The 24816-nt window shown below is 39.7% G+C and overlaps 1 protein-coding gene across 1 annotated transcript in view; it reads right to left on the bottom strand.

The window, feature by feature from the left end:
• The window catches only part of phlpp2 (PH domain and leucine rich repeat protein phosphatase 2), a 52236-nt gene extending 41039 nt beyond the window's left edge, over positions 1–11197 (bottom strand). The window contains exons 1-3 of the mRNA XM_083558388.1: positions 10270–11197; positions 5572–5843; positions 1696–1829 (exon numbers count right to left, since the gene is read on the bottom strand). Of these exons, the coding sequence (XP_083414514.1) occupies positions 1696–1829; positions 5572–5843; positions 10270–10515 (652 nt within the window). The 5' untranslated portion in view covers positions 10516–11197. The remainder of the gene's footprint in view (positions 1–1695; positions 1830–5571; positions 5844–10269) is intronic.
• Between the last annotated feature and the right edge of the window lie 13619 nt (positions 11198–24816).

Below are 24816 nucleotides of genomic sequence, written 5' to 3'. Positions count from 1 at the left end.
CTGACAGAATATCAGGTCCCCCGTTTCTCCTTTTTATCTTAAACAAAATCCTCTCAACTGCTTTATGAGGATCGTTAGACCTGCTCAGCATGTGTGGGTGTGTGTGTGTGTGTGTGTGTGTGTGTGTGTGTGTGTGTGTGTGTGTGTGTCCATGGCTTCAGCACACATCATTTTAAAACCAAGTGCACTATCCCTGTGCGATGCCATCTTTCTGCATGTCAGCTCTAAAGAGCTGGAGTCACACAAAGCCCATGTTACCCGACTCCATCACTGCCTTGCATGATGTGCTTTCATCTTTGAGTTTGTATGAATATATATAAATGTTCATGAATGAATTTAAATGAATATGAAAATTCATTAGCCATTCAATCAGGACATACGTAATGAGAGTTAATGTAAATGTAGAGGCATTAGTTGTTTGTCAGTGTTAGCTGAAGCATTTAGCTGTCATTTTGTCAAATGTGAAAAGAAATACCCAAATACCAGCCCGAACTCCAATGTTCGAATAAAGCCTGCAGGAAATTTCCACACATCTGCGTGCTAAACTGGTGAAAGTCACACTCCAGCAGTGTGTTCTGTGTTCTCTCATCTCTCTCAACACTGATCTGTGAATCACACAGCTGCTGCTGCTGCACACTCGGGTAAAAACTAAGACCGATAAACAATAAGAAAATAAGAACTCAATGTACAGCGCATAGGCCTCGGTTTTAAAACATTTCCACGATCGAGTCACATGATCAGTGCTGATTTTCCAGCATTTTCAACAATAAGTAACGAAGATAGACAGCAGAAAGGACAAGATCAGTGGTGACACAGATGGTGATAATGATAATGATGAATGCACAATGAACAACAAAAACATAGGATGTATAATAGAACTGTAGGGAAATAAGAAAAAAGTTATATTGCTAAATATAATATAGCACCAAGGGATATGATTAAGTGACATCAGTGAACATACATGTGAACTGCATGACCAAAAATAGAATTATGTGACATTTTCAGGTTATGTATTGTAGCATCACAATGGCAACACTGTTTAAAATATCAAAAATTGCTATTTTTAATCATTGAAATCTTTTGTAGGAGGAGCATTTAGAGTCTGTCAAAATGCAAAATGACTGACCTTCTGTCAGAAGGAGGTAATGTAATACGACTAAGAGGTCCCAAAACGACCATGTTTTGTAAATGAAGGTGAAACTAAATGGTGTTCCAGGTACAGAGTTTCTAAACTGCATCCGAGTCCAGGCTTTTACCAGTTCGCTTTGAGAAGTAGCTTATTTTTTTCAAATTAATTTCAAATTTGTGGAATGAGTCTACAGTGTCAGCATCTCTATAACCGTCATTAATAAAGCTGTAAATACAATTTTACAATTTTCAGGACAGAGAAGTTTTTATGCTTTTGCTGTTACTTAGTAACAAGACAAGATGTGTGTTTCTATTCAGGAAAGAGAAGAACAGGGCTGTGTGTCAAAGACTGTTTATAGCTGCTATAAGGTAAGTGAAAACAGGAATAACTAGTTTCACAGACGTTCCAAGTTTGTTACTTTAAATAAATTACATTATTATTATTTATAAAAAAAAAATTTTAAGTATAAGAAAATGAAACACAGTGCCTTTGCTTCATTACAAAACATTGCAGGGTTTATTTTATTATAAAAGAGCCACACTGAGTTAGAGGTAGAACACACTCACCAGTATAGAAGCGAATCATGCAGCTGAGGTCTGAGTTTGCTGCTTCCTGCTGGACCCGCATAGGATCTTCATAGCCCATAGTGGTCAGATAATCGTACACCATCTGAAGAGGACGCTCAGATGGATCCAGCCTCCTAATGAGTCACAAAAAAGTTTGAACAAAAACCGAATGCACATCATTTCCTCCTTGTGAGACGTCTGTGATACCTTACAAACGTACATAATCTTAATTTATTGATTTTTCAAGATACCTTCGTCAAATTGTGTATTTACTGTGTGCATTTTAATTTTATAGAAAGTGTTCAATTAATTCACAAAATATTCATTCATAATGGCCTAATGAAGTTAAAGCAAGTGAAAGGCCTAAATGTTGACGACTGTTAAAGTAAGTCTAGTGCAGATGTTGAAGTTAGTCTAGTGCAGATCTTGAAGTGTTTCTAGGGGTAGGTTTTAAAACCCGATGTATTGTTGTATTGTAGAAATCAGTTAAATTCTTCAGCTAAAGACGTTTCTAGAAGCACATTTCCTTCATGAAAGTAACCGGAACTACTTTTTATGGATTTTTTTCGAGTGAATTTAAATAGAACTGCATTAAAATGGTTTACTGTTGCACCAGAACATCCCTGTTGTGTCATTGTGTTTATTTTATGTTTTATAGTTACATACTGTAAATGTTTATTGAGGTCAGACTGCCCTTAAACTACCATTATATATTCTTTTGCATTGACTGTCTTTTCTGCTCTTTGCTCTGTGGAAGCACATGTGTAGAAATTCAAAGCATACTCATGTGTACAAAAATCCTATTTATATCCCTCCAATTCTCCAGTATTTCTCTTTAAATTTTATGAGTTAAGGATAATCATTAGCTTTACTGGAATTCTCTAAACTCTTTAGTTTTGTGCCTTAAAGCACAAAACATGATGTATAACATCTCCTGTAGGCTGATTCTGATTTTCTGATCAGAACAGAGCTATGATTTTGCTGAGATTGTGATGTCACTAAATACATATGAAATCTTACATTAAAACATTTATCTACAGAACCTGTGTGTTAAACTAAACAGCCAGATAGCTATCTTAGATGCTGGCTGTTTTAATAACAAGCTAACATGAAATACTGACAGAGTTTAGCTGCTGTGAGATATACATGACCATTAGAAAATGACAATGTTCAAACAAAGCAGGTTCCCCAGTTTGCATATACAGTGAGGAAAATAAGTATTTGAACACCCTGCTATTTTGCAAGTTCTCCCACTTAGAAAATCATGGAGGGGTCTGAAATTGTCATCGTAGGTGCAAGTCCACTGTGAGAGACATAATCTAAAAAAAAAAATCCAGAAATCAAAATGTATGATTTTTTAACTATTTATTTGTATGATACAGCTGCAAATAAGTATTTGAACACCTGAGAAAGTCAATGTTAATATTTGGTACAGTAGCTTTCGTTTGCCATTACAGAGGTCAAACGTTTCCTGTAGTTTTTCACCAGGTTTGCACACACTGCAGGAGGGATTTTGGCCCACTCCTCCACACAGATCTTCTCTAGATCAGTCAGGTTTCTGGCCTTTTGCTGAGAAACACAGAGTTTGAGCTCCCTCCAAAGATTCTCTATTGGGTTTAGGTCTGGAGACTGGCTAGGCCACGCCAGAACCTTGATATGCTTCCCACAGAGCCACTCCTTGGTTATCCTGGCTGTGTGCTTCAGGTCATTGTCATGTTGAAAGACCCAGCCTCGACCCATCTTCAATGCTCTAACTGAGGGAAGGAGGTTGTTCCCCAAAATTTTGCAATACATGGCCCCGGTCATCCTCTCCTTAATACAGTGCAGTCGCCCTGTACCATGTGCAGAAAAAGACCCCCAAAGCATGATGCTACCACCCCCATGCTTCACAGTAGGGATGGTGTTCTTGGGATGGTACTCATCATTCTTCTTCCTCCAAACACGTTTAGTGGAATTATGACCCAAAAGTTCTATTTTGGTCTCATCTGACCACATGACTTTCTCCCATGACTCCTCTGGATCATCCAAATGGTCATTGGCAAACTTAAGACGTGCCTGGACATGTGATGGTTTAACCACGGGAACCTTCCGTGCCATGCATGATTTCAAACCATGACGTCTTAGTGTATTACCAACAGTAACCTTGGAAACGGTGGTCCCAGCTCCTCCCGTGTAGTTCTGGGCTGATTTCTCACCTTCCTTAGGATCATTTAGACCCCACGAGGTGAGATCTTGCATGGAGCCCCAGTCCGAGGGAGATTGACAGTCATGTTTAGCTTCTTCCATTTTCTAATGATTGTTCCAACAGTGGACCTTTTTTCACCAAGCTGCTTGGCAATTTCCCCGTAGCCCTTTCCAGCCTTGTGGAGGTGTACAATTTTGTCTCTAGTGTCTTTGGACAGCTCTTTGGTCTTGGCCATGTTAGTAGTTGGATTCTTACTGATTGTATGGGGTGGACAGGTGTCTTTATGCAGCTAACGACCTCAAACAGGTGCATCTAATTTAGGATAATAAATGTAGTGGAGGTGGACATTTTAAAGGCAGACTAACAGGTCTTTGAGGGTCAGAATTCTAGCTGATAGACAGGTGTTCAAATACTTATTTGCAGCTGTATCATACAAATAAATAGTTTAAAAATCATATATTGTGATTTCTGGATTATAATATTTTTTTTTAGATTATGTCTCTCACAGTGGACATGCACCTACGATGACAATTTCAGACCCCTCCATGATTTCTAAGTGGGAGAACTTGCAAAATAGCAGGGTGTTTAAATACTTATTTTCCTCAATGTACATTCATATTCTTTACATTCGTCCGTGGCATTTGAAATGAGATTGAATGCATAGATATGCCCCTGAATTAAGCAGATTTTTTTATTTTTTTTGTTGTTCAAGGTTTACCATGTGGAAACACAGACAAACACATACACACATCCCTCAAATTTCCCTTGATATAAAGGGTCTCTCTGATCAACTCCAGCCTAAGGCAACTTCTGGGAAACTGCAGAATATGTGATTCCCGTCATAAACAGAAAGAGGGAAGTCTTGGGTGTGTCCGTGTTTGTGTCCATATATCTGCCTGTCTGACACACCTTATAAAGCAACACAGGTTGTCACGTAACACTCCTGTTCCTGAGGGTGCACAAATTTACACACACTTGGAAGCTGGTATGAAATTTTGCCATCATTTACCCAAACTGTGACAAAACCTATAAAAACGGCACAGTAATGACTCATGCTTTAAACAGCACTATGGTGCTGTGGGCGTGAGTGATGAAAACCTACTGCAGTACCTGCATCCTCACACACCAGACAAACATTCCACACAAAAGTGTCATTCTAAATGTGTTCTTTTAATTCTTATAACTACGAACTACCAATAATATATTTTTATTTCCTAAATGAGAAGCTTCACTATGAATCAATCAGGGGGTTTCTGATTCTGAATCTGTGTTGATGTTTCCTTGGTTTTGTTGAATGTTGAAGTTAACACGATTTGGTTTTAAATGAAGAGCATTAGCTACATCCGTTAGCTTGGATCGAGAAAGCTTATATGATCAGTGGTTTGGAAAGTAAGGTAACAATTTGATGATACCACAGAATATGCAACAACATGATAAGATATGTTGTGATACCATGCAATTTATTAGCCTCTGATTGATATGTGAACAGATAAGTAGTTAGGAGGCATGAGAGTGGGTGGAGTTGGAGTTGCACATTGATGAAGTCACACAGAAAGGATTAGTTACAGCTTAGATTGTTCCAGAAGCATGTGGTACAGTACATTTACCAACAAGCCAAGATTTATACTGTACAATTCTGTGTGTGTGTGTGTGTGTGTGTGTGTGTGTGTGTGTGTGTGTGTGTGTGTTACCGGATCAGGTCTCCATGCAGCTGCAGGTAGAGGCCCTGGCCGTGACGTTGAGCACACAGCTCCTCTGCTGTAGTGCTGGTGGAACAGAGTACCAGCCTGAGGTCGGGCTGGGTCGTGGACGAAGTTTGGGGTCCCGGGGTCACAACCTCGGTGGCCCCATATAGACATACACACCCACGCTGGGCATCGCCCTTTAGCCAGTCCCTCTCACGAGAGCCGAATCGTGTCTTCCTGCTCACACAGGCCCGGCTGCCGTTACGCTTCATGTTACGCTGAGACACAGGAGGAAAGACAGGGGTGAGACCACAAATGCGAGGAAATGTAAAATAATTATTTAGAAATATCTAATAAGAAGGTAAGCTAGAGGAAATTAAAAAGATATTTTTTTTACAACAAATCAGGGTATTGTCAACATCAGGGTGGGATGAATGAAACGGAGTTACTAGCAAGACAACCTTAAGCGTTCTGACCTGAAGTGTCTACCTGGTACCTCTGTAAAACAACTGTGAGTTTTCCCAAAGTTATAGCAACTACAAACAGTCTTTAGCTTAAGAAATCTAAGTTTTTGTTTTTGCTGTTGTTTTTTTTGTTTGCTTTATTATAAAACCTTTATAATTTTTTGTTTGTTTGTTTAGCTCAGGCATTCAATATATTTACTTTCCATCAGAGCTTTAGCTTTTAAAATGCATAATGTATTTTAATTTTAGATATTGAAGAAAAATACATCCATTATTAAAAAAAACTTGTTTTTTGGTAATTGTTGTTTTTATCTCAAAATATGACAAAAACACACACAGAATGTTTGTTTATTCCTGAAGTAACAAACACATAACAAGTAAATAACTAAGTAAATACAAATGTAAACTAGTGATCACATAAAGGAGCACTTTTCACTCTTTTTTCCTCCAATTATTTTCCTCCAGCTCAAAGTTAAACAAAAATAAAGTCAAATCCTCTGTATTGAAATCACTCCCACTTTCACTGACCATTATAAAGTGCTGACATTGGAGACTCCTTTAATAAACACTAAACAGAAAAACAACATGGCCACTGAACGAGTCCCTGTGAACGAGCTGGTGCTAAAGTAATAATAATAATAATGTCTTATAAAAATCACATTAGTGTATAAACCGGTCATTTGCAGCTGCACTACTGTCAGACAAAATCAGTCTAAACCTTCTGACCAATCACAATCCTAAATTCAATACAACCGACGATCTTAGCAACATAAAACAGACGAGTGACTACAAGTTCTGAATTCTGGGTCATGACAGGTCCCTTCACCCGCATTAGTACCAGCAGCTCTTGCTTTTCTTGCTGCAGAGACGTAAATATTTACACAGAGCACAAACGCTGAGACGAGAGGCACGAGTCACGCCTGATTCAGACACAGGAGGCCGGTGTGAGGTCATTACTCAGCCTGATGAAATCAAACTCCCACTGAGTTGAGCATTTTTTCCTCTTCAGTACCCACCAAACAACACTGTAAAAATCTCCTATAGCCACACAAACAGACACACACCACACAGACACACACAAACCATAAAGCTCTATCAAGTAAGGCTGTATCATATCTGACTCACAGTCAATGGCCATCTCCTAATATACTGTGTGTGTGTGTGTGTGTGTGTGTGTGTGTGTGTGTGTGTGTGTGTGTGTGTGTGTGTGTGTGTGTGTGTGTGTGTGTGTGTGTGTGTGTGTACTATATGTCCATATGTTTGTATGTATGTACATACATGCATACATTACCAGTCAAAAGTTTGAACACACCTTTTCCTCTGGGGTTTTTTTTTGGTTTTTTTGGGTTTGTTTTTTAACAATGTATCTTAAATCTGAAGACATCTAAACTATGTAAGAACACCTATGGAATTATGTATGGAACATTCTTGAAGGAGTTTCCAGTGGTGTTGGGTACTTGTTGGCTGCTTTTCCTACACTCTCCAGTTCAACTCATCCCAAACCGGACACATAACCTAGAGGTGTGTCTGGGGTCATTGTCCTGTTGGAAAACAAATCATGCTCCACTAAATGCAAACCAGATGGGATGGCATGTCATTGCAAAATGCTTTAGTAGCCATGCTGGTTAAGTGTGCCCTCAATTTTGACTAAAATCACCAACAGTGTCACCAGAAAGCGCCTCAACATCATCACACCGTCTCCTCCATGCTTCACAGTGGGAACCACACATTCAGTAACCATCCATTTACCCTCTCTACATCTAACAAGGACATGGTAGGTAGAACCAAAAATCTGAATTTTGGTCTCCAGAAGAACAAGTTCTGAGGTACTGATTTCTTTTCCACAATTCATGCATGCCTGAATCACGCAGTCTGCTTTTAACAGTGGATGTTGAAAAATGTCTGCCACTTGAGTCTAAGAAGAATTTATGTCAATATGCAGGTTTCTGAGGCTGGTAAAATTCTAATACTTTTATCCTCTACAGCAGAGGTAGCTCTTGGTCTTCCTTTCCTGGGACAGTCCCTTTATGAGAGCATAGTGAAATGGATTTGGTGACTGCAATTGGGGATACATTTAAATTTCTTTAGATTTTTTGGATTGACTGACTTTTATTTCTTAAAGTAAAGGACTTAAAAACCTTAAAGGACTGTTCTATTAACCAAATGTGTTTCTTGCCATAATATGGATTTGTACAGTAGTTGTAGTAGCACTAATAGGGCTATTGACTCCCCATTCAGCCTTTCCTCTGCACAAGCACAATAAGAAGGCAAAAAGCTGCCAAGCTTCAAAGCTAAATGTAGCTACTTGGGAAGATATAAAATATAAAAGCCTATGTTGTTTAACATGTTTTTGTTTAGTATATAATTCCATATTTATTATGTTGTTTGGATGTCTTTACTTGTAATGTTGAAAATAAAAAATAAAAAGAACGAAAAACACTGAAGGACAAGGTGTTTTAAAACTGATTGGTACTGTATACATATAATAATTATTATTATTATTATTAAAATGATAATGATGATGATGATAATAATAACAATAACAACAACAACAACAACAACAACAACAATAACAATAATAATAATAATAATAATGTAAATTTTAGAGACATGGCCAGTTAATCTTTATTAGGCTCCAACATATATATGATACTTAACATCTGTCACAATACTTGGAACTTTGCCCAGCAGAGTTTTGCTTCAGTAATAAAAGAGAATTTGTGAAATGAATTTGAAAATCAATATGTTGAGAGATTTGACTACACATTTACAAGTAAAAGAGAAATGAAACTGTGAGGAATAAAATGACTGTGTGCAATTATAAAAGCGCTGACACCTGCTGACATCATATCGATTGAGATCATATAATCATATTGTATCATATATCGACCAGTTTAACAATTCCATCAAACTTCATGAGTCATGTTCAGGACTTGATTATTTTAAACATCTTTATGGTAATAATAATAATAATAATAATAATCATAATCATAATCATAATAATAATAATAAGAAGAAGAAGAAGAAGAAGAAGAATGTTTTTTTTCTATTCACTGTGATTTGTGTATCAATGCACTGATTAGATTTTTGCAGAATAAAGTCTGATGTCTAATGAAAAATCATCATCTAGTGGGTGCAATTCTTTGAAAAATAAGGTGTTTTTTCGCTAACAAATCGGAATATTAATGGGGCAATAAGATTGTTCCAAAACAAGAATGAATATTATAAAAAAATAATTTTATCAAAGCTACAAGAATGAATGAGACATTTACAAATGTAGAATATACATGTAAAAGAAATGTGACTATACATTTAACAAATAACAAATGTTAATATATTGCTTGTACTGATTAATTATAGGCCAATATTATACACATTTGAATAGTATTCTAAAAAGAACAGGGATCTGATAGCGTTTAATGGCAACAATAATTCATCTTTTTCTCTTTTAAAGTCATTTAGGTGTTCTTGCCCATCCTCTGTCCTGCAGGTATTAGAGGTGTGTCCAGGTTTAACCATAGGGTGGCAGTTAGGATGGGCAAAGACACACTGAAGAGTGGCCACCAGCAAATCCCAGCAACCAATCATTTTTCCCAGAAATGCTGGGTGCTGATCAGTGAGATTTACCCCTTAATGTGCATTCTTGGCCACTATTCTCCCCGCAGGTTCTAGAATCATGTTATTTTTTACCTAAAGGGTAGCAATTAGGGTGGGCATAGGCTTTGACCACTTCAATTCCTAACAAGTTTTCTTTTTCTTAGTCAAACCCAGGTGGTGGTGTGTGGGATTTCAAGTGACCACCCCGATATAGGTGCGTGTTCTCACCAACCCTTATCTCCCCCAGGTCTAATCTGATCCATCACATGCAGGATGGCACTCAATGCAACACCATGCAACAATGCAACAATCTTTATTTGAACCTATCACTAATGGTGAATTAGGGTGAAGGCCTGAATGATGATGTCAGCTCTCTGGTGGGTTTTGAGGCTTCAGAGAAGAGCTAACAGGTTAAAGGAATAATAAGTTTAATCAATAAAGATCCTTTTTAAAACCTCGCACAGAAAAAAAAAAAAAAAACAGGTGTAAATGTATGTCTGATTAATGTGATCAATAGAAATATGAATGCCACGGTTTATGAGTAGGATCCAGGATTAAGTCTTGATCAGAGGATGATGACAGAATGATAGAAATGGTCGTGCTATAGACTAAAAGAACAGGCAGAATAGGGACCGAGCCCTACCTTTAAAACCCGGATCCCTGCAGCAGTCGCATTCGCAGAAGAAACAGAAGAAGAAGAAGAAGCAGGAGCAGCGGCGCTTCCTCCTCCTTCAACACCACCTCCTCCGCCTCCTCCCCGGCTCGACACGCGTATCGACACCGCTTCTCGGAGCCCCGGGCTCGGCCACGTCCCCGAGCCGCTCCCGCTCCGCCCCTCCTCCGCCCCGGCGCTGCTCTTTCGCTCGGCGCTTTTCTCCTCGTCCTTCATGTCGTCTCGCCCTACACGCTGCGTGGCGTCTCGGCCGCAGAAATCCCACACGCAACGTCGCCTGCTGAATTCCGACACAGGAGGCGGCGGAAAAACCCCATCCCGACTCGGTGAGACGCCATCATGTGCACTGAGAATCTCTCTCTCTCTCTCTCTCTCTCTCTCTCTCTTTCTCTCTCGCACTTTCTCTCTCTGCTGTCAGATCTCACGATGAATAAACATAAGGGGCGGGGCCAGTCCGTTTTCTATTATTAATATTCATAAGCCATCCGACCTCCGTCTATCTGATGCACTCTTTCCATTTTTTTTCTTTCTTGTATCTAAAATGTGTCCCAAAATGTTTCAGGTTCGGATTACACCAGTCACTCCTTAAAAAGATGACTGAAGAGATTGTCTGGTTAAACTGGCACCTGGCACCAGGTGGTGAAATATATTGGGCTGCAAATGAACAATATTTTCGATGTCGATATTTTGGAGGCAGGAAAACATGGGCACGCGTAATATACGAATGTGATCAATTTAAAGAAGGGTCAAATGTTATGGCTGAAGGTTTGGGATCTGTAACTATTACACTCATGTTTGTTTATTAAATCATTTTGTTAATAGGTTTTCTTAAGTGAAATGTCAGATCTGTAGGGATCATGTTCAAAGAGTGTTTTGGTGAACTGGGATGTTTGGATGCTGTTGTCTCACTCGTTTACACAAGTTTGTTGGTGATGGTGAGATGAGCTCCCTCATGTTTGTGTTATCTTCTGGCTTTCCCTTTTAATTATGCTGTCATAGCTAGTCTTGCCAGAGTCCTTACTTGATCCCTAATCATATTAATAATGAATTATAAATTAACATTGTTATTCCTTGTAGTTAAAAATACGAATCCCTAATAATCCATGTTTCTCTCTCTCTCTCACATACACACTCTCGTTCTCTTTCTCTCTCTCTTTCTCTCTCTCTCTGTGCCTGAATTTTCCACTGACCACTTGCATAAGAACAGTCCAAGATCCATGAGGTTAATGTGGAAGATTAAACTCAAGAAACATGAGGATGAATTTAGACTTCAATTAATATAAACAGTCTGTTACAATGATTGAGGGCTACAGTTTTGCATGGAAGTGCTTATCAGTAATCAGTTAATACCTTAGACAATGATGGAACAAATGGACATTCTGTTACCCAGATTAGGATGGGTTCCCATCTGAGCCTGGTTCCTCTCAAGGTTTTTTCCTCACACCACCTCAGAGAGTTTTTTTTCTTGCCACTGTTACCACCACCTTGCTCATTAGATAAACTTCAATTATAAAACATGTGCTGTTTTTCAGGACCCCATTCTATTTGGTTCCATCTTTTTGCTGTTATTATAATGTAGCCGAAAGCTTACCAAACTTGCCTCCCGGGGGATTGGTGCAGGGGCACAGGAACTCAAGGCCTGTTCTCATTAACTATTGCTGAGGATGGCTCCACAATGGCAGCCTAAAGACCCTTAAAATGACTTAAGACTACAATTACCATGAACAGTTATGCAGTCGAGTCCCCAGCAGTGAACAGTTGATTACTTCAGCAGATTTGACTTAATGAATGAAAACCCGGTATCACCTAAATAAGGATGGGTTCCGTTTGAAGTCTGGTTTCTCTCATGGTTTCTTCCTAATTTTGTCTCAGGGAGTTTTTTCCTCATTACCTCTTCACCTCTGGCTTTCTTGTTAGGAATACACTAATAGAGATACATTGCTTAATAAAAGTTTAGATTCTAAATCTATTTATTTCTGTAAAGCTGCTTTGTCAAAATGTTCATTGTTTAGTGCTATACAAATACAATCAAATTGAACTGAAAATATCCAATCCAAAGACCCTGCGAGTTTTGATCCACACTGATTTCTCTTGGGCTTCCTAACAGTGTGGTTTTTTTCCCAACCAGACCAGATTTAGGCTGCAGTGTCACTTGACCAGCATTGTGGGCTGTTAGAGATGCTGAGAGTGCTGTCCTGCTCAAGCGCTTTCAGCTGAAAAATATTCTTCAAGTTGCATAACCTGCATTCTGCATTTTGTGATGTGTCTTTTGGCTTATTTAAATATGTAAGGCCAGGCCTTATCTGGACTAATTAGAATTAATTTAATTTTATAATTTTTTTAAATTTAACTAAAGATATAATATTGTTTTATTACCATGTAAATATCTTAATCCTTAACCCTTTAATGCGTAATGTTTTTCTAAGGAAGTTTTAAAGAAAATATTAAATGTTCTAATGTCCACCAGTTCATCACTCAAAAACAACATATCCTGATTTCTGTAGCTCTTTTAACTGTTTATTTTTCTCAGTCTAGAATGTTTTGCATGTCTTTATCTAAATCTTGTCATTGTCCAGACTCCCATGAATGCCTTAACCTTTATTTATTATTATTATTATTATTATTATTATTATTATTATTATTATTATTATTATTAAATGTGTTTTTTATCCAAAAATATTTTTTTACAAGGCAAGGCAAGTTTATTTGTATAGCAAATTTCATACACAGAGGTCATTCAAAGTGCTTTACATAGAAATGAGAAAAAAATGTATATAAATTATATAATTTTTTTTTATATAATTTATATAAAATTTATAAAAAAATTTAATACAATTTTATATATATATATATTTTGTTTGTTTGTTTTGTTTTATATACTGTGTGTGTGTGTGTGTGTGTGTGTGTGTGTGTATGTATGTATGTATATATATATATATATATATATATATATATATATATATATATATATATATATATCACACACACACACACACACACACACACACACATATATATATATGTATATATATATATATATAAGATACGGGAAATAAAATTAAAATAAAAACAAAGATACATAAGAATTAAAAAATTTTAAATAAAATAAATGAGTTAATAAAAACAGTTTAAAATATGTTATGTATTATGTTATGTGTCATGTATTTTGGTCCTAAGCCATGAAGTGATTTATAAACGAGTAACAATACTTTAAAATCTATTCTTAATGTAACAGGAAGCCAGTCTAAGGACATGAGCACTGGAGTGACGTGCTCAGATTTTTTGTTTCTGGTCAGAATTCTGGCAGCAGCTTTCTGTATGAGCTGCAGATGTCTAATAGTCTTTTTGGGTATCCCAGTAAGGAGTCCATTGCAATAGTCCACCCTGCTGGTGATGAAAGCATGAACAAGTATCTCTCTGTCTGTCTTGAGACAAAACATCTAATTCTGGCAATATTTCTGAGATAGTAGTAAGCTGATTTGCTAATTGCTTTCACATGACTACTGAAATTAAGCCTCTAAAATTACCCCAAGATTTCTGACTTTATTTAGTGTCTTTAGACCCCTGGAGTCAAGGTATGTGTTAACCTTGAGAGTTTCATTTTTATTTCCAAATACAATGACTTCAGTTTTGTCTTTGTTTAACTGGAGGAAGTTTTGACGCATCCAACTGTTAATTTCATCAATGCACTTACATAGAGAGTCAATGGGGCTGTAGTCATTAGGTGACAGGGCTAAGTATATCTGGGTGTCATCTGCATAGCTGTGGTAAGCAATTTGGTTCTTTTTCATTATTTGACCAAGTGGAAGCATATACAAATTAAACAGAAGCGGTTCAAGTATTAGACCTTGTGGGACTCCACATGTCATGAATGTCCACTCAGAATTATGGTTACCTATGTTCACATAGTAGCTGCTCCCTTTTAAGTATGATTTTAGGACCATTTCAGAGAGCCCTACCCAGTTTTCCAGTCTATGTAAGAGTATGGTGTGATCTACCGTGTCAAAGGCAGCACTAAGATCTAGTAGCACCAGCACTGATATTTGACCTGAATCAGAGTTTAAACGAATATCATTTATTATCTTTATGAGCACCGTCTCTGTGCTGTGGTGCTAACGGAAATTGTCCAAATAGCCATTTGAGCATAAGAATTTGTTCAGCTGATTAAAAACAACCTTTTCAATAATCTTGCCTATAAAAGGAAGATTTGAGATTGGTCTGTAGTTGCTAAGTGTGGTTTTGTCTAGGTTACTCTTTTTTAGGAGAGGCTTAACAACTGCTGTTTTTAGCGACTCTGGAAAAGTGCCTGTGATCAGAGAGGTATTTATTATTTTTATAAGATCAGTTTTTTAAACAGTTAAGTACCTTTTTGAGGAAGGATGTGGGGAGCATATCAAAGCTGCAAGTTGATGCTTTAGGATGTTGTACTGTTTCTTCCAAGGTTTTTATAGCAATTATGTCAAATTCTGGGACAATGACTAATTTCTGAGGTTATTGTAATGATATCTGACTGACCACAGTACAATGTGAGGCCGTATTGATCGCCATTCTGATATTACTGATCTTCTCAGAGAAAAAGGTTGCAAACTCATTGCATTTGTTGTCAGAGAGCATTTCACTAGAAAATTGATTTGGGGGGTTTGTTAGTCTCTCTACAGTAGCAAAAAGAGTGTGGGTGTTGTTTATGTTGTTGTTTATAATGTTTGAGAAGAAGGTCTGTCTAGCTCTGCCTAGTTCTACATTGAAAGCCCGAAGACTGTCCTTATAGATGCTATAATGTACTTCAAGTTTTGTTTTCCGGCACATACGTTCAGCTTTTCTGCATGTTCTTTTCATGCTCTGTACTGCTGTTGTGTTTCTCCAAGGTGCTTTACGTCTGCCAGTGATCATCCTGACCTTTACTGGAGCTATACTATCAATAGCTTCTTTAACTTTTAAGTTAAAACTTTCAAGAAGAACATCAACAGAGTCTGCTGATATGTTTGGCAACATTGATATAGCATTCATAAATACCTCACTGGTGTTTTCATTTATGAACCTTTTTTTTTTTTTTTTTTTTTTTTTTTTTTTAATACCAATAATCATATTTAATATTTAATTTAATTTAATAATCTAGATATGCTGTTGTATGCATGAAAAGAGTAAGAGAGGGAAGCGGGTGTGTGCTGGACCTATTTCAGCTCACTATTTTGAGCGGTTCGGTGCCAGATTTAGCCTGTTTTGATTTGGGCTGTATCTTTTACAATCATGCTTGCCAACGAAATACAATATTTTGTATAAAAGAAAGCCTTAAAAGAAGTCCGTGCCCTATCTTTTTATTTTGCTTTCAGAATTATTATGCTGAATTTCTATGGGGTTATTTTGCTATGAGAGTATAGAGTTGTTTCATCACTTCAGTGAAATTGTCAATTGCCTTGAAATGATCACAGGCAACCATGACGTTATTTTATTTTGTATATATCCTTTTTGTGCATCTATTAGGAGGCTCACGGTCGCCTATTAAGCTGAAAAATGAGATAATGTTACTGATCAGTTATACATAAAAACAATCAATTTTCAAAATTGCAAAATTCAATCATCTTCTTCTTCTTCTTCTTCTTCTTCTTTCGGCTGCTCCCATTAGGGGTCGCCACAGCGGTTCATCCGTCTCCATACCACCCTGTCCTCTATATCTGCCTCTTTTACACCAACTACCTGCATGTCTTCCCTCACCACATCCATGAACCTCCTCCTTGGCCTTCCTCTTTTCCTCCTACCTGGTGGCTCCATCTTCAGCATTTTTCTACCAATATAATTCATGTCCCTTCTCTGCACATGTCCAAACCATCTCAATCTCGCCTCCCTCACCTTGTCACCAAAACATCCTACATGTGCTGTCCCTCTAATAAACTCATTTCTAATCTTGTCCATCCTCGTCACTCCCAACGAAAACCTCAACATCTTCAGCTCTGCTACCTCCAGCTCCACCTCCTGTTTTTTACTCAATGCCACTGTCTCTAATCCATACAACATCGCAGGTCTTACCACAGTCCTATAAACTTTCCCTTTCATTCTTGCAGATACTCTTCTATCACAAATCACTCCTGTCACTCTTCTCCACCCACTCCACCCTGCCTGCACTCTTTTCTTTACTTCCCTAACACACTCTCCATTACTTTGCACTGTTGACCCCAGGTACCTGAACTCCTCCACCTTCTCCACCTCTTCTCCCTGCAACCGCATCACTCCACTGCCCTCCCTCTCATTCACACACATGTACTCTGTCTTACTCCTACTGACTTTCATTCCCCTTCTCTCCAGCACATATCTCCACCTCTCCAGGCTCTTCTCAACCTGCTCTCTACTCTCACCACAAATCACAATATCATCTGCAAACATCATAGTCCAGGGAGACTCCTGTCTGACCTCGTCCGTCAACCTGTCCATCACCACTGCAAACAGGAAAGGGCTCAGGGCCGATCCTTGATGCAGTCTAACCTTCACCCTGAACCAGTCTGTCGTACCTACTGCACACTTTACTGCCGTCACACTGTCCTCATACATGTCCTGCACCACCCTCACATACTTCTCTGACACACCTGACTTCCTCATACAATACCACAACTCCTCTCTCGGCACCCTGTCGTACGCTTTCTCTAAATCCACAAATACACAATGCAGCTCCTTCTGTCCTTCTCTATACTTCTCCATCAACATCCTCAAAGCAAATAAGGCATCTGTGGTGCTCTTCCTCGGCATGAAACCATACTGTTGCTCACAGATGGTCACCTCTTCTCTCAGCCTGGCTTCCACTACTCTTTCCCATAACTTCATGGTGTGACTGATCAACTTAATTCCCCTGAAGTTACTGCAGGTCTGCACATCTCCCTTATGCTTAAAGATCGGTACCAGCACACTCCTTCTCCATTCCTCAGGCATCCTCTCCCCTTCCAGAATCCTGTTAAACAATCTGGTTAAAAACTCCACTGCCATCTCTCCTAAACATCTCCACGCTTCTACCGGTATGTCATCTGGTCCAACCGACTTTCCATTCTTCATCCTCTTAATCGCTGCTCTCACTTCCTCCTTACTAATCCTATCTACATCCTGCTTCACCAACTCCACATCCTCCAACCTTCTCTCTCTCTGATTTTCCTCATTCATCAGCTGCTCAAAATACTCCCTCCATCTTCTCAACACACTCTCCTCACTAGTCAACACATTTCCCTCTCCATCCTTTATTGCTCTAACTTGCAGTACATCCTTCCCAGCTCAGTCCCTCTGCTTGGCCAATCGGTATAAATCCTTTTCTCCTTCCTTAGTGTCCAACCTCTTATACAGTTCCTCATATGCCTTTTCCTTGGCTTTCGCCACATCCCTTTTAACCTGCTGCCGCATCTCCTTGTACTCCTGCCTACTCTTCTCATCACTCTGTCGATCCCACTTCTGTTTTGCCAATCTCTTTCCCCTAATGCTCTCCTGCACTTCCTCATTCCACCATTACGTCTCCTTGTCTTGCTTTCTATTTCCAGATGTCACACCAAGTACTTTTCTAGCTGCCTCCCTCATCACTCCTGCAGTAGTTGCCCAATCATCCGGCACCTCTTCACCACCACCAAGCCCCTGTCTGACCTCTTCCCTGAACCTCACACTACACTCTTCCTCCTTCAGTTTCCACCATCTTATTCTTCTTTCAAACCTTACTTTCCTCCTCTTCTTCTTCGCCTCCAAAACCATACTACAGACCACCATCCGATGCTGTCTAGCTACACTGTCCCCCGCCAACACCTTACAGTCTCCAATCTCCTTCAGGTTGCATCTCCTACACAGAAGATAATCCACCTGTGTGCACCTTCCTCCACTCTTATACGTCACCCTATGATCCTCCTTCTTCTTAAAATACGTGTTCACCACTGCCATTTCCATCCTTTTAGCAAAATCTACCACCATCTGCCCTTCCACATTCCTCTCCTTAAAACCATACCTACCCATCACCTCCTCATCACCTCTGTTCCCTTCACCTACATGCCCATTAAAGTCTGCCCCAATCACCAATCGTTCTTTCCTAGGTACACCATCTACCACTTCATCTAATTCACTCCAGAATCTTTCTTTCTCCTCCATCTCACAGCCAACTTGTGGAGCATAGGCACTGATGATATTTATCATCATCCCTTCAACCTCCACCTTCACGATCATCACCCTATCAGAAACTCTCTTCACCTCCACTACACTCTTACTGTACGCTTCCTAATCACCCCTACACCATTTCTCTTCCCATCCACACCATGATAAAACAGTTTAAACCCACCTCCAATGTTCCTGGCCTTACTCCCTTTCCACTTGGTCTCCTGAACACACAACACATCTACCTTTCTCCTCACCATCATATCAGCTATCTCTCTCCCTTTACCCGTCATAGTACCAACATTTAAAGTACCAACCCGAACCTCTACTCTCCTACACTGCTCCTTTTCCCGCCGTCTCTGTAGACGCCTTCCTCCTCTCCTTCTCCTCCTTCGGCCAACAGTAGCCCAATTTCCACCGGTACCCTGTCGGCTAACGCTACCTGTGGCGGTCGTTGTTAACCCGGGCCTCGACCGATCCGGTATGAAATTCTCATTTGTGATCCGCATATTTGATTTGGCACATGTTTTACGCTGGATGCCCTTCCTAATGCAACCCTCCCCATTTACCCGGGCTTGGGACCGGCACTAAGAGTACACTGGCTTGTGCCCCCCTAATGGCTGGGTTCAAAATTCAATCATATAAACTTTAATTACATTTAATTACATTAAACAGTGGTGAGAAACTGACAGTTTCTCCCCAGTACAAAAATGTGCATTATATTAGTACATTATACAGTTCTGTTCATAAGTATTTGGACAATAATATGATTTTCTAATGTGCCACAGTTTCAATGCAAGGGGTTTAACAAAGCATTAACCGTTTAGGAATTACAGCCATTTATTGATACAGTCCCTCCATTTCCACAGATTAGGGTTTATAGGCCATATGTTGCCTGTTTCCTTTATTTCATGACAAATAATATAGAAGATTTCAATGTATACTTTAATGTTGACAAAACAACACAAACTGGTTTATGTTGTCATTCTTTCATTATATTGTAATGGTATTACATAATTTCTTGACTTCCTGCAGTCTTCATTATTCACCACCAGAGGGAAGCACTGTAGTGATTTATTCTTTATCTGTTTCGTTGTTAGATAAACAGCTACTGTAGAATGTGCAACATAAAAATAATTTAATCAGTAATGGCAAAAAAAAAAAATGTGGTACTAAAAATGTTAAATATTATTGTAATAATAGCCGAATAAATACAAATATTACTACTATTATTAACATAACATTAATATATAATAGCTTACTCTAATAACAATCAAACTCAGCCATTAGGGGGGCACAAGCCAGTGCACTCTTAGTGCCGGTCCCAAGCCCGGGTAAATGGGGAGGGTTGCGTTAGGAAGGGCATCCAGCGTAAAACATGTGCCAAATCAAATATGCGGATCACAAATGAGAATTTCATACCGGATCGGTCGAGGCCCGGGTTAACAACGACCGCCACAGGTATCGTTAGCCGACAGGGTACCGGTGGAAATTGGGCTACTGTTGGCCGAAGGAGGAGAAGGAGAGGAGGAAGACGTCTACAGAGACGGCGGAAAAGGAGCAGTGTAGGAGAGTAGAGGTTCAGGTTGGTACTTTAAATGTTGGTACTATGACGGGTAAAGGGAGAGAGGTAGCTGATATGATGGAGAGGAGAAAGGTAGATATGCTGTGTGTTCAGGAGACCAAGTGGAAAGGGAGTAAGGCCAGGAACATTGGAGGTGGGTTTAAACTGTTTTATCATGGTGTGGATGGAAAGAGAAATGGTGTAGGGGTGATTCTGAAGGAAGAGTACAGTAAGAGTGTAGTGGAGGTGAAGAGAGTTTCTGATAGGGTGATGATCGTGAAGGTGGAGGTTGAAGGGATGATGATAAATGTCATCAGTGCCTATGCTCCACAAGTTGGCTGTGAGATGGAGGAGAAGGAAAGCTTCTGGAGTGAATTAGATGAAGTGGTAGATGGTGTACCTAGGAAAGAACGATTGGTGATTGGGGCAGACTTTAATGGGCATGTAGGTGAAGGGAACAGAGGTGATGAGGAGGTGATGGGTAGGTATGGTTTCAAGGAGAGGAATGTGGAAGGGCAGATGGTGGTAGATTTTGCTAAAAGGATGGAAATGGCAGTGGTGAACACGTATTTTAAGAAGGAGGATCATAGGGTGACGTATAAGAGTGGAGGAAGGTGCACACAGGTGGATTATGTTCTGTGTAGGAGATGCAACCTGAAGGAGATTGGAGACTGTAAGGTGTTGGCGGGGGACAGTGTAGCTAGACAGCATCGGATGGTGGTCTGTAGGATGGTTTTGGAGGCGAAAAAGAAGAGGAGGAAAGTAAGGATTGAAAGAAGAATAAGATGGTGGAAACTGAAGGAGGAAGAGTGTAGTGTGAGGTTCAGGGAAGAGGTCAGACAGGGGCTTGGTGGTGGTGAAGAGGTGCCGGATGATTGGGCAACTACTGCAGGAGCGATGAGGGAGGCAGCTAGAAAAGTACTTGGTGTGACATCTGGAAATAGAAAGCAAGACAAGGAGACGTGGTGGTGGAATGAGGAAGTACAGGAGAGCATTAGGGGAAAGAGGTTGGCAAAACAGAAGTGGGATCGACAGAGTGATGAGAAAAGTAGGCAGGAGTACAAGGAGATGCGGCAGCAGGTAAAAAGGGATGTGGCGAAAGCCAAGGAAAAGGCATATGAGGAGCTGTATAAGAGGTTGGACACTAAGGAAGGAGAAAAGGATTTGTACCGATTGGCCAGGCAGAGGGACCGAGCTGGGAAGGATGTGCTGCAAGTTAGAGCAATAAAGGATGGAGAGGGAAATGTGTTGACTAATGAGGAGAGTGTGTTGAGAAGATGGAGGGAGTATTTTGAGCAGCTGATGAATGAGGAAAATCAGAGAGAGAGAAGGTTGGAGGATGTGGAGTTGGTGAAGCAGGATGTAGATAGGATTAGTAAGGAGGAAGTGAGAGCAGCGATTAAGAGGATGAAGAATGGAAAGTCGGTTGGACCAGATGGACATACCGGTAGAAGCGTGGAGATGTTTAGGAGAGATGGCAGTGGAGTTTTTAACCAGATTGTTTAACAGGATTCTGGAAGGTGAGAGGATGCCTGAGGAATGGAGAAGGAGTGTGCTGGTACCGATCTTTAAACATAAGGGAGATGTGCAGACCTGCAGTAACTACAGGGGAATTAAGTTGATCAGTCACACCATGAAGTTATGGGAAAGAGTAGTGGAAGCCAGGCTGAGAGAAGAGGTGACCATCTGTGAGCAACAGTATGGTTTCATGCCGAGGAAGAGCACCACAGATGCCTTATTTGCTTTGAGGATGTTGATGGAGAAGTATAGAGAAGGACAGAAGGAGCTGCATTGTGTATTTGTGGATTTAGAGAAAGCGTACGACAGGGTGCCGAGAGAGGAGTTGTGGTATTGTATGAGGAAGTCAGGTGTGTCAGAGAAGTATGTGAGGGTGGTGCAGGACATGTATGAGGACAGTGTGACGGCAGTGAAGTGTGCAGTAGGTACGACAGACTGGTTCAGGGTGAAGGTTGGACTGCATCAAGGATCGGCCCTGAGCCCTTTCCTGTTTGCAGTGGTGATGGACAGGTTGACGGACGAGGTCAGACAGGAGTCTCCCTGGACTATGATGTTTGCAGATGATATTGTGATTTGTGGTGGGAGTAGAGAGCAGGTTGAGAAGAGCCTGGAGAGGTGGAGATATGCGCTTGAGAGAAGGGGAATGAAAGTCAGTAGGAGTAAGACAGAGTACATGTGTGTGAATGAGAGGGAGGACAGTGGAGTGATGCGGTTGCAGGGAGAAGAGGTGGAGAAGGTGGAGGAGTTCAGGTACCTGGGGTCAACAGTGCAAAGTAATGGAGAGTGTGTTAGAGAAGTAAAGAAAAGAGTGCAGGCAGGGTGGAGTGGGTGGAGAAGAGTGACAGGAGTGATTTGTGATAGTAGGGTATCTGCAAGAATGAAAGGGAAAGTTTATAGGACTGTGGTGAGACCTGCGATGTTGTATGGATTAGAGACAGTGGCATTGAGTAAAAGACAGGAGATGGAGCTGGAGGTAGCAGAGCTGAAGATGTTAAGGTTTTCGTTGGGAGTGACGAGGATGGACAAGATTAGAAATGAGTTTATTAGAGGGACAGCACATGTAGGATGTTTTGGTGACAAGGTGAGGGAGGCGAGATTGAGATGGTTTGGACATGTGCAGAGAAGGGACACGAATTATATTGGTAGAAAAATGCTGAAGATGGAGCCACCAGGTAGGAGGAAAAGAGGAAGGCCAAGGAGGAGGTTCATGGATGTGGTGAGGGAAGACATGCAGGTAGTTGGTGTGAAAGAGGCAGATGTAGAGGACAGGGTGGTATGGAGACGGATGATCCGCTGTGGCGACCCCTAATGGGAGCAGCCGAAAGAAGAAGAAGAAGAAGACTCTAATAACAATCACTAATATTGGCACCTTTGGTAAATATAAACAAAAAAAGACTGTGTGTTCTAACTGTTTCACTTTTTGATCATTTGATCATTTTTTTTGTGTGTTAAATGACTTCGTAGCACAAATCTATGTACATTTTTAGTCAATACTTTGTGTGACCTTCTATTGCAAAGATAACTGCTTTGGCTTTCCTTTTGGAGAAGACATGGAAAGAGATCTAAAGCCAGTCCTCCACAGTGAATCTCTCCAGATCCTTTACCTTCTATGCTGATAGATTCTCCTCTCCAGTTCAACCTCACAGGTTTTCTATAGGGTTTAAGTCAGGTGACTTTACCCTGATGGCCAGTAGACCATTTTTGCAGATTTTCTTATATGTTAAAATCTAAAAAATATGAAAAATTGTCCTGCTGGAAGATCCATCGACAGACCACTTCAAGCTTTCTAATAGAGACAGTCAGATGTTCATTTAATATCTGTTGATATTTGTCCAAATAGCAAATAGAAAAATCTGATTTAAAAAGTAGTGATTGGTAAAATTGTAAATATTATTTCATCAATAATACTGAAATTAAATTACTACTATTACTAATATAATCATTTTAAAAGTAGAATTAGAAGTAGTAAATATAAATAACAATAAGATCATGGGTTTGAACCCCATTATTGCCATATATTCTATATTTTACTCAAGCCATACTGGAATTGGTGACTTATAACTTTTGATGGAGTTAGATTTGCAGTAAGCTATCAATACTTGTTTTTACACAAGTAGGTTTGTTCGGAAGTCTTTACACCACAGGGTATGGTGAAGTTGGTTCCTATTAGTCGCAGTCCAGACAGAATTACATGATGTTGAAGTGTTCAAAGGAAGCCATGCTGGTTTATTATGTACAGTGACTGTAAAGTAGTGGACTGTTAGTTCAGTGGTTAATGTGTTGGGCTACTGATCAAAAGGTCATGTGTTTGAACCCCACTATAGCCATATGTTCTATATATTCCTCATTTTATTTGTCACACTGGAATTGGTGACTTATAACTTGTAATGAAGTTAGTTGTGCAGTAAGGTATCAATACTTTTCACAAAATGAGATTTGTTCGGAAGTCATTATATCACAGGGTGTGGTGAAGTTGGTTCCAATTTGTCGTAGTCCAGACAGAATGACATGGTGTTGAAGTACGCAATGGAAGCCATGTTGGGTTATTAGGTACAGTGACTGTTTGGAAAGTAGGTGACTGGTAGCTCAGTGGTTAAGGTGTTGGATTGCTGATCAGAAGGTTGTGTGTTCAATCCCCTATATTGCCATATACTCTATATTTTACTCGTCATTCTGGACTTGGTTACGTATAACGTGTAATGGAGTAAGTTTTGCAGTAAGGTATCAATACATGTCACACAAATAGGATTGTCGGGAAGTCTTTACACCACAGGTTTTAGTGAAGTTGTTTCCAATTGGCTGCAGTCCAGACAGGATTACACAGTTTTGAAGTATGGCACGAAAGCCATGCTGGTTCATTAGGTACAGTGACTGTTTGCTCACAGTGTTTGTGGAGTTGTAGCTCAGTGGTTAATGTGTTGGGCTACTGATCAGATGGTCATGGGTTCAAGCCCCTCTATCACCATATATTCTATATTTTACTCAAGCCATACTGGAATTGGTGCCTTAAACCTTCTAATAGAGTAGGTTTTGCAGTAAGGTATCACTTCTTTTACAACAAAGGATGTGGTAAAGTTGGTTCCAATTAGCCAATTAGGGGTGGAGTGCTAGCTCATTGTTCAACTTTCCAGAAATGTAATGTTTCAGAATAAACATCATTCTTCATCCAGCTGTAAACATCGCCTCACTTACTATCAGGAATATTGTATTATTATTACTACTATTATCACGACTAATAAACTACAAATGATAAAAACTGTCCAAATATTAATTGGTTATTAATAAAACCAAGTCTACTATAACAAAAATAATAAACAGTGACACCAATG

Source organism: Silurus aristotelis, assembly GCF_946808225.1.
Source record: "Silurus aristotelis genome assembly, chromosome: 13".
Lineage (NCBI taxonomy): Eukaryota > Metazoa > Chordata > Actinopteri > Siluriformes > Siluridae > Silurus > Silurus aristotelis.
Note: the sequence above shows the minus strand (reverse complement) of the source record. Positions and strands in the feature narration are given on the sequence as shown.